Source organism: Cynara cardunculus (assembly GCF_001531365.2).
Source record: "Cynara cardunculus var. scolymus isolate 2C chromosome LG 2, CcrdV1, whole genome shotgun sequence".
In the NCBI taxonomy this organism is placed as follows: Eukaryota; Viridiplantae; Streptophyta; class Magnoliopsida; order Asterales; family Asteraceae; genus Cynara; species Cynara cardunculus.
Window position 1 is genome coordinate 56,013,145 of NC_037529.1, and position 10,709 is coordinate 56,023,853.

Genomic DNA, 10,709 nt, shown 5'->3' on the forward strand with positions numbered 1-10,709 from the left:
CGAAGGTTAAGGCCGAACACCAAAAGCCCTCGGGTTTGTTGCAGCAACCGGAGATTCCTGAGTGGAAGTGGGAAAATATAACCATGGATTTCATTACAAAGTTGCCCAGGACTAGTAGTGGGCACGATTCAATTTGGGTTATTGTAGATAGAATGACTAAATCAGCACACTTCCTAGCCATCCGCGAAGACTACAAGATGGACAAGCTAGCGAGAATCTATATCAGCGAGAAAGTAGCAAGGCACGGGGTGCCTGTGTCCATCATATCGGATCGTGATAGTCGGTTCACATCACGATTTTGGCAAACGCTACAGAAAGCATTGGGAACGCAATTTGACATGAGCACAGCGTATCATCCTCAAACTGACGGCCAGAACGAACGTACCATTCAGACATTGGAGGACATGCTTAGAGCATGCGTCATCGACTTTGGGGGAAGTTGGGATACTCACCTTCCTTTAATTGAGTTTTCATATAACAACAGTTATCATACAAGCATCAAATGTTCCCCGTTTGAGGCGTTATACGGGCAGAAGTGTCGATCACCTGTTATTTGGGTTGAAGTTGGGGAGAGCCAAATGATTGGCCCAGAAATCGTGCAAGAGACCAACGATAAGATTTTTCAGATCAAGGAGAGGCTTAAAGCAGCAAGAGATCGCCAAAAGAGCTATGTCGATAATCGACGGAAGCCTCTAGAATTCAACGTCGGCGACCAGGTATTACTTAAGGTGTCACCTTGGAAGGGGGTGGTACGTTTTGGCATGAAGGGCAAGCTAGCCCCAAGGTATGTAGGACCATTCGAGATCGTTGAACGGGTTGGTCTTGTAGCCTACCGGTTAAGATTACCACAAGAGTTGAGTGGTCTTCATGATACGTTCCACGTGTCAAACCTAAAGAAGTGCCTAGTAGATGCACACTTACACGTGCCACTAGACGAAATCAAGGTAGACAACAGTTTACGTTTTGTGGAGGAACCCGTTAAAATCATGGATCGTGAAATAAAGAAATTAAAGTGGAGCAGAATTCCGATCGTCAAAGTTCGTTGGAACTCCAAACGGGGACCAGAATTTACCTGGGAGCAGGAAGATCAAATGAAAACCAAGTATCCACATTTGTTCATTTGATCGAATCTCCAGCATTAGTAACAATTGAATTTCGGGACGAAATTCTTCTAACTGGGGGATGCTATGACATCCGTCACCAAATCAGGTTAGTCAACCGTAACTCGAAACCTAACGTTAGCCCTTTTAGTAAATTTATGTGCTCACATGCTTCCTGAAACATAAGGTGTGAAATTTTTGGAGTTGGGTGGGTTCATTTTTTTCCCTTAAGTACTCTAGTCATTCTAATAGTAGAGGAAAGCTAAGTGTTCATAATTCCTAAGTTGAATTTCTTTTCTCGAGTACATAGTTGGTCTATACAAATGTTTTATATGCATTGTACCGGTGACTAAAAGCCTTAAGTAAATGAATTGAGTTAATAATGTTAACTAGTTAGGTTGTTTAAAAAAACTAAAAAAAAAGCTAATATTATCAAAGGAGCTTATCATATAAAGAAATAAATCAAATAGTTTTATAATTATACATGGAAGAAAACGTAAGGGAGTTTATCCCTTTTTTTTTCTTTTTTTTCTTTTTTTTTCTTTTTCCTTTCTTTTTTTCAAAATTTAAATATAGTAATTAGTTGTTGATAATCTTCAATACTTCTTTATCTCCTCCTAAACCCTAATTACTCTCATTCCTGAGAAAAACAAAACACAACATTCTCTTTTTTTTTCCCTTTTGCTTGGTCAAGAATCATCATCACCATCAAGTTATTCAAAGTTTTATTCTTCAAACTTGCAAGAAACAAGTTCCTTTGATTCCTAAACGAAGCCTTTGGTAAGCGTCCAACGTTTTTTTTTTCTATAAGTTCTTCTCTAAATCCATAAGAAATCTAATTTTCTTCTATTTTTCTAATGATCCATGAAGGGTACTTGAAGCCTATAAGTGATATCTTCATCACAAATCGTTGAGTTGGTAAAAACCTTCACCTTGTTTGTCTTTCTATCGTCTTTATGATTTTTATTCGATTGTTAATGTAACTCTAATGGATGGAATATATTTTTAATTAAAAACATTTAGATTTTATAAAAGAATAAGTTTTAATGAGTCTTGGCTAATAATAGAGTCCTTGGTGTGGTTGTTTAGTAAAAACAATGTCGCTTGATCCATTCCAGAATCTGGGCAGAAAATGTGTTAACTTGGAGAGGCCGTATGTCAGTCATAATATGGAGTTAAAATACAAATTTTGGGTCTAGGTTCAGGTTCAATGAGTCTACTTTCTGTTTCAAGTGGTTTCTTGTCAAAACAACAAAATTAACTTGGTCAAAAAGCCTTTACCGTTCAGGGTCACAAAGCTGGAATTTTTGGACAAAATCTAGGACGTTTTGGGTGCCTCACAACTCTCTCATTTTTTTTTCGAATTCTTTGGTAAAACTTTTTTTGGATTGAGTTCAATATGTCTATTAGTCTCTGTAAAAATTTCAGAATTTTTGGAGGTCTTTAAACATTTTATTTTGTATATAACTTTCTGTTGCGCAAAACAGAATGATTTACTGACTTGTACTTTTATGTTATTTTTAAAATTAGTAAAAACATTAATTAAAATTTAGGAAAATTTCTGAAAAATACCTAAGACTCGGTAGTCTCTGCCATTAAATTTTGGAACCTTATCTAATTCATTTAAGGTATAGGAAAAATTCTTGAAGTAACCTAAAATTTCAGTTAAGAAACTAAACTTATAAAACTTGGGCAAACCATCGATACTTAGGTCGAGATGACTACCCACAACTAATTGACTTATAGTTTTACGACGCTTGGTAAAATTGTCCTTTAGAAATACCAGGCCGATCATGTATATTCCATCGATTACGAGATTTCAATGGTAAGGTTTAAAGCTATGGCCATGTGTAGCTCACACACACCCTTGTTTAATTGTAGATTACTTGCTTGATCTCTCGCATACCTAATACCATCCACTCACAAGTGAGTTTCGTGGCCCCTTTTATTTATACTTCTTTTGGGGGGGGGAGGGAATGATACTCAAAAGCTATTCAACTGTTTTTAAGTTGTGTTGAACCCTTTTCTTTTATTTATTTGGACAATTTGTGTGTTTACTATTGCAATGAAAGTACTAGTGTTTGATTCCTATATGAGATGTGATTCCTATATTCCTATTAAGCCAACGGTTTAGCTCCAGCTGGTAGATGACATGTTTGGAAACCTATCATGTTTTTGTTGTATGATTAAATTGGATATACAATTATTCCTATGTATTAGTGTTGAATTGCGATATATGTATACACACTGTTGTCCTAAACGCTCTCGATACACAGAAAATCCTCTTTTGTTATTTAAACCTACGAGCTCACCAACATTATGTTGACGTTTTCGAGTATTCATTTTCAGGTAATACTCATCAAAATGGCTAAGAGTGCTAGGGTTGCTTATGGACCTTAGAGAGACCTAAGAGATTCCCCGCGTGGGTTTTTTTTTAATGCACTTACTCGAATTTGTTGGTGTGCTTCTCTATCTTTGAAGTTGTTGTTTGAAACTTGTCCCAGGTTGTGGGAAGTACTTTTGTTTGAATTTTTGTTGACTATGTGATGCCATGGAATTGTCTAACCACGGTACAAGTCTCCACTTGTGATGAGGAAGAGACGTCATAACACTTGGATTAGTATTCATTTAGTGAGTTCTCTATTATCATATCATTGTTTTATGACAATCCTCTCCGTCACACTTCGTGTTTCTGCCTAGGCGGGGTGTGACAAATTGTCATACCTCACTTCCCAAAAACCCTAATTCAACTCTACCTAACAGTTGTCCCCAAAAAACCTTTTCAGACCTCCAATAAGATAGCGTCGATAACCGCATCATGGATAATTGATCAACATCATACAACTGACCAACGTCTACTATAGTCGTTGTGGGCATCAATGAGGGCATTTGGTTAGCATCTTTCTAGTCCTTTTTCTTTGTCTTTAACGCCGTAAATGGAGATTTTGTCTACCACGATTTCTTGCTCAAGAGCATCGGGAAAACAAACTTCTTCTTGTGGCTTTACAAACAGGACCCTTGATGATATAGATGTCAAAGCATCCATTACAAGTTCTTATTGCGACATAAACTGCAAACACACAATCCAAGATAAATTAAAAAGTTTATCTAATTTAATTGTTAACTTGATAAATAAAAACATTAAGAAACTTTAACATATTTACCGTATCCTCAAAAAAGTAAGGTTGCGGCATAAATTGTGTAAACACAATCCACTATAAATTAAAAAAAATCATATGAAATTGTTGTTGTGGTAAATAAAAACATTAAGAAACTTTAACATATTTATTATATCCACAAAAAAGTATGGTTGCGACATAAACTATGTACGCATAATCCAATATAAATTAAAAAGTTTTTCATATAATGTTAACTTGTAAAGTAAAAACATTAAAATCTTAAACATATTTACCGCATCCTCGGTGAGTACTGCTGCGCCATAAACTGCATACGCACAATCTAATATAAATTAAATGTTTGCTTAGTTGTTACTTGTAAAGTAAAAATATCAAGAAAATTAAACATACTTACATAATTACCCTGCAGAGACGTGTATGGTGAAGGATCAACCTTAGGTACTGGTATTGGCACATCATTCTCCCATTTTCGTTAATAAGGTCTGTAACTGACGCGATACTTTGATCGACCCCAACATTGAATTGGTTAAATTCAACATGCCATTAGGGGATGTCGGCATATGTCGTAGATGAATTTAAATCAAGTTCTTTAAAAAGGGGGTAGGTATAATGAACCCAGGCCAAGTCTTGGTACCGTTGTGGCTCATACCATGGTCTATGAGAAGTGTGCGCTACAAATGATTGACGTGCTTTCGATGGTTGGACGTCGTCGTCATCATCATCGTCATCATCTGATTTGTGACTCATCCCTTTGATCTGAGTTCGGCTGTCCGTAACAATTATTCATCAAAAAATCCCTGCTTTCGATCCACCATTGAGTCGACTTCTCTAAATTTTCGTCACCAACGAGGTAAGGGGGCGAAACACGTTCTAATAATATGTAAATCAGTATAATGTTTTTTTAAACATAAATAACAAAACTAAAACGGATAAATTTTAAATTTATAATAAATGAAACCAAATCTTGTCAAAAGTTGCGAACTCGCAACTCTCGTCTCATTTCATCATTTTTTTTCGTTTTCATCTAATAGCCTTTGGGATTGACATATTATACGGGGGGAAAAAATTTGGCTCCGGGAAATTTCTCCAAAATCCAGATCTGGTTGGTTACAAAAAAAACATGGTGAGAAAATGTAAATTGAAAATTAAATAAAATATTATAGAAAAACGATAACCGACCTTGAAGGCTAAATGCATGAAATAACAACCTACTTTCATAAATTTTCTTATTATAACAGTCTACTTTTGTTTTTCTTATTACAGCAATGTACATTCAAATTAATTTTTATTAAGGCATCATACTTTAAAAAATCTACCCATAATAGCAATGGATAACCTGTTATCTTTTAAACCGGTTAACCATTTGACTTTTTTGTTTATGTGGTTTTAATGAGGTGATGTGGATGACACATCATTTTGATGACTTAACTAAAATAAAAATAAAAACATATTTCAAATTATTATTAGTGATTTTCATTCTTCATTGCTATGATCTAAAAAAATATTTAATTTTTTTGACTTTTTCCTTATTAAGTTGTATGCAAATTAAATATTCTAGAGTAAAATATTTCTTAAATAAATATGAAACATTACTTTCGAGATATATTTTGTTTGTAAAAAAGGTAACACTTCTTATTTTATGTTGTTCAAATAAATACATATCTTTTAAAGTTCTCTTTAAAATGTTAACAAAATAAATTGTGATCTACAATTTTTTAATATTGTTATATTAATAAATAATTCAATTTTTTTAATTAATTTAATATATTTATACATCAAGTAAAAGTTTTTGAACAAATATAATATATTGTTTAAAAGATAATATTTTTTGGTAAAAAAGAACAATTCTTATTTTCTTATTTTCTTTTTCCAAAAAATAAAAATATTTAAAAAAAAATATTAGCGAGATAAGTTGTGTTCTACTAGTTTTATTGATATTGGTATATTAATGAATAATTTAATTTTTTTAATTCATTTAATATATTTATTAAATAACATGTAAAATATCTAAATATTAAAATTAATAATACAGTGTTTAAATAAGAACTAGTAGATGTTATAATAAAATAATTTTGAAAGTACAATGATGTAATAAGAAAGTCACATCACGATCGTACATGTGGACAACATATATGGACAATGAGGTGGCATGGAAACCTGGTATAATGGGTAAATTTAAATCAAAAGGTTACCCAATGCTATAATGTGTAAATTTTTCAAAGTACAATGCTCTAACAAAAAATAGTTTGAAAGTACATTGTTGTAATAAGAAAAACTAGGAAGTACAATGCTATAATAAAGAAATTTATGAAAGTAGATTGTTATTTTGTGCATTTTGCCCTATATAAAACCACATAATGTATTTATTCGGCGGCCAATTTTTGTGTCTGCGGCACTCGAAAACATTTTTCAACTGTTGATATGTCATACGCCATATATACGAGCCCCATGGGTATTGGTTCCAGACATCTAAAATTTCAACCAGATGCAAAATCCAGTGTTAGATATTGTGGTTATTTTTTCGTCCAAGGAATACTGTATGAAGCATGATTACGAGGCAGAAACGCACCGCATCACCGTCTGATATATCTCTATTATTTAAATCGATTAATTTATTTTCTAAAATGTTCGACTTTAATATTATCATGTTTGGTCATTTTATCAAACAATCTTGTAATAATAATGGGATGATACAATGTGACCGACGAAGATACAGCCCAAATCGGAAACTCTTGATCAAACAGAACTCATGTCTGCTGAACCGTAAATGGAACCATCCAACAAGATAATATATTTCTTCAGATTGAGAAGAGAAAGATGAGTCCTTACATTGCACCATCCAATTAATTAAGAAGAAATCTGAATAGTGGTTACATAGTTCTAAGCATGAGTTGAAACATGTATCTCTTAATATGTTTAACCTCCTTTGATTAGTTGATAATATATAATTTTTTATTATTATTGATGTTTGGGCCTTCAATGTCAGTAACGACTGGTATAACACCTGTCAAAAAATTAATTCAAAAATTAAATGTTTGATATCATACAAAATTAATCTAAGAAAAATTAAGACATGGAGTATTAAGCTAGATACTAGATAAAAATAGACTTTTAAGTTAAATTAAAAATATTGCGAATTTTTACCGGTTGTTCCATGGTGGTAGGTGGTTGTTCCACGGTGGTCGATGGCGGCAGACGGTGGTAGATTGCGGAGATGGACGGTGGTAGCCGGTAGGTGGCGGCAGATGGTGGTCAGTGGCGACGAATGGTGGTAGGTAGCGGAGATGGACGGTGGTAGCCGGTAGGTGGCGGCAAACGGTGGTGGATGTCGGTAGACGGTGATCGGTGGTCGTCGGTGCTCGGTGGTCGATGGTCGATGATAGGTGGTCAACGGTGATCGATGATCGATGGTCGAGGGGGATCGGAATGCCGAAAGGGGGTGTGTTTCCATATGCTCGGTGAGGATGATGATAATGGTCCCATTCGACCGCCTATTTATATAAACCGTTACATAATAAGACAAAATAGACCGTCAAATTGTAGGTCAAATCGTAAGGCACTAAATGACAATAGCGGTCAAAGTATGTGGTTATAAAAATATGATATTTTTTAGATATAGTATATGATTTTTGTCCCCCAAATCAGATACAAATACTTTTTTCGTATCAACAAATATTAAAAAAATATTAACATTCAGGGGTTATAAAAATTACAATTCTTATAAGAAAATATAAAAACATTTATTGGTTCATTTATATGTTTAAAAAAAGTAGTAAAAATTATAAAGTTTTTTTTTGGGGGTAAAGGGGACGGAACCCCCGGAAAAATTTATTCAAAAACTAAAACAATACAAGCTACGAGGGGCATACCCCAAGAAACGAATAAACCAAGTGCCTTCCAAGAAAATGTTTAGGAAGGACACTTAAAAAAGGTTTAGTTCTTGAAACCAGACAAGCAATATCAAGCCAACAAGCCCATTTCAAAAATTAAAACAATACAAGCTACGAGGGGCATACCCCAAGAAACGAATAAAATAAGTGTCTTCCAAGAAAATGTTTAGGAATGACACTTAAAAAAGGTCTAGTTCTAGAAACCAGATAAGCAATATCAAACCAATAAAGTTTGACGAGATTTCATATTGTGTTAAGGGTTGTGATGGTAGATTGTGTTTAAAAGTTACGGGTTATGAAAATAGAAGTGTTTAATTTTATAGAGTAAAACCACAACACTTAGTACTAAAACAGTCAAAATCATCCACCGTTTATTGAAAAACACCATTTAATTGTCAAATCGATTTCCTCACTAAAAAATAAAATAGAAGTCAAGGGTGTAAGTAGGATCTCCCCCGGGGGTGATCCAGAGGTAGGTAAAAATCAAATATTTTGTTCTCCAAATCAGATATATGTGACCCCCATTTTGATACTTTTTTGATCAAATCATCCCTGTATGGTCAACATGTTCCCTGGATGCGATCCATATAATCATTTTGATAAAACTTATAAAAAATAACTATTTTATTAACACATTAGTATGTTTTGATTATTTTCGTGATTTCTATTAGTTAAAATACAAATAAATTTGGATGGTAGTTTAATTATTGAGTTTGATAATTGACACACAATAAGTAGGAAGGGGTGTAATTAAACTTCAATATATCGATAGGGATCAAATTGCATAATTTACTGAAAAAGGATACCTGTCAAAACTAAAGGAAGGAAACACAATAAGAGCCTGCCACGTAAGCTAGTGCTTGTCCAGTCACCCTCCTTTTGAAGTACTTTAAATGCTTTGCATCATCATCATTCTTCTGCCTTTCCTCATCATCATCATATCTCTCTCTCTCTCTCTCTCTCTCTCTCTCTCTCACACACACACACAAATGGCTTCAACTGAAGTAGAAGAACCATCACAACCACTGGAATCCAAGAAGGTAACATGTTATCATCATCCATCTCTTTTTGGTTCATATATGTTTCTTAGATCATTTACTGACCTCCATTTCTGGTCTTATTCGTGTTTTTAGAGATGGGTTTTAAGAGTTTCCATACACTGTGAAGGCTGCAAACGCAAAGTCAAGAAACTTCTTCAATCTCTTCCAGGTACATACAGACTATGGCTTTGTTGTCATTAATATTTATATTTTTAGAGAATCATGGGTTTGTATTTGCAATTAATATTTTGTGATTTCAGGAGTTCATGAGATAGATATTGAAACCAAGCTACAGAGAGTTGTGGTAACTGGGGATGTGTCGCCGGAAAGTTTAATCAGAAAACTGGTAAAAGCAGGGAAACATGCGGAGTTATGGCCGGAAAATCCACCTGAGATTCCTAATCAGAAAACTCAAAAACCACCCACCAGCAGTCATGGTGAAGAATCTGTCGTCTCTAGGAAAGATATCAAGTCACCGGCGATTAGAACGGAAATCCCAGTTGCAGATCCGTCAAAAGCTAGCAGTACCACGGTTTCTGGCGGCTGCGTTACGGCAGGTGACGGTGGAAAGGGTGGTGGGAAGGTTGATGAAGGTGTTGGTAAAAGTGAAGTTACAGGTGGAGACGGAAAGGTGGCCATAGAGGTTACAGTTGAAGAGAAGAAACCGGAGACCGGATCGGCGGGTAACCAAGCTTCTCAGCCGGTGGTTGAGAAGAAGGAAGAGCAAACCGACCAAACCGATGGTGGCGGCGCTGGTGGCGGTGAAGGGAGAAAGAAAAAGAAAAAGAAAAAGAAAGCTGAAAATAGTTATGAAAATGGTATTGGAGAAACATCATCACCACCAGTTTTTGGAGGATCCGGTAATGATGGTGGTAGGCCACCGGTAACAGCGTCCAATCAAAGCCCTCCACGACATCAATACCCGCCACCTTATTATTACACGCCGCCGCCGCCTCCGCCTCCAGTGTACACGGTCAGCTACAACGCGGCTCATCCTCCGATAAACAGCTATACGGCGTCGTATTATGCAACCCCACCACCCCAATCGTATGCCTATTCGCATTATCGTTCAGAGATGGAACCACAAGCACATCATCAACCGTCGGATTTTGATTCGTATAGTGATCAGCCGCCGTTGGATTCGTTTGAGATGTTTAGTGACGAAAATCCAAACGGGTGTTTGGTTATGTGATTATCGGGTCGGGTGTACGGATCTTATACTACTACTCGTATGAGTATATGAGTATGGTGACATCAATTTTTGTAATTAAAATGTGTTTTTAATACATATACTCAGATCCTAATAATTATATTATATGGTTGGGTTTCAACGAGAATGAAAGTTAAGGTGAGAAGTGTTAAGAAGGGACCTTCAACTAGAGGTGTTAAAAAATCCGATCAATCTAACTCAACCCAACGTGAAATAACTCAATCCGAAGCAATCCGATGTGTAATCGAGTTGTAAATTTTTTCAAGTCGTTAGGTATTGAGTTGATATTGGGTTACTATTGTTTGAACCTAACCCGATGAATCCGATATCAT

General features: G+C 35.2%; 1 protein-coding gene across 1 annotated transcript; it reads left to right on the plus strand.

Moving 5' to 3' along the window:
- Window positions 1–9,076: 9,076 nt before the first annotated feature.
- LOC112507571 (heavy metal-associated isoprenylated plant protein 35-like) lies at window positions 9,077–10,434 on the plus strand. The gene is made up of 3 exons (XM_025112213.1): window positions 9,077–9,167; window positions 9,261–9,336; window positions 9,428–10,434. The coding sequence occupies exons 1-3, from the start codon at window positions 9,117–9,119 to the stop codon at window positions 10,357–10,359; spliced, it is 1,059 nt and encodes a 352-aa protein (XP_024967981.1). The 5' UTR covers window positions 9,077–9,116; the 3' UTR covers window positions 10,360–10,434.
- The last annotated feature ends 275 nt before the right edge of the window (window positions 10,435–10,709 follow it).

Bases quoted from the DNA above. Each gene is read 5' to 3' on its own strand.
- LOC112507571 (XM_025112213.1), top strand. From the start codon at position 9,117: ATGGCTTCAACTGAAGTAGAAGAACCATCACAACCACTGGAATCCAAG. The intron at 9,168-9,260 runs GTAACATGTTAT...TCGTGTTTTTAG, and splicing joins AACCACTGGAATCCAAGAAG to AGATGGGTTTTAAGAGTTTC. The intron at 9,337-9,427 runs GTACATACAGAC...TTGTGATTTCAG, and splicing joins ACTTCTTCAATCTCTTCCAG to GAGTTCATGAGATAGATATT.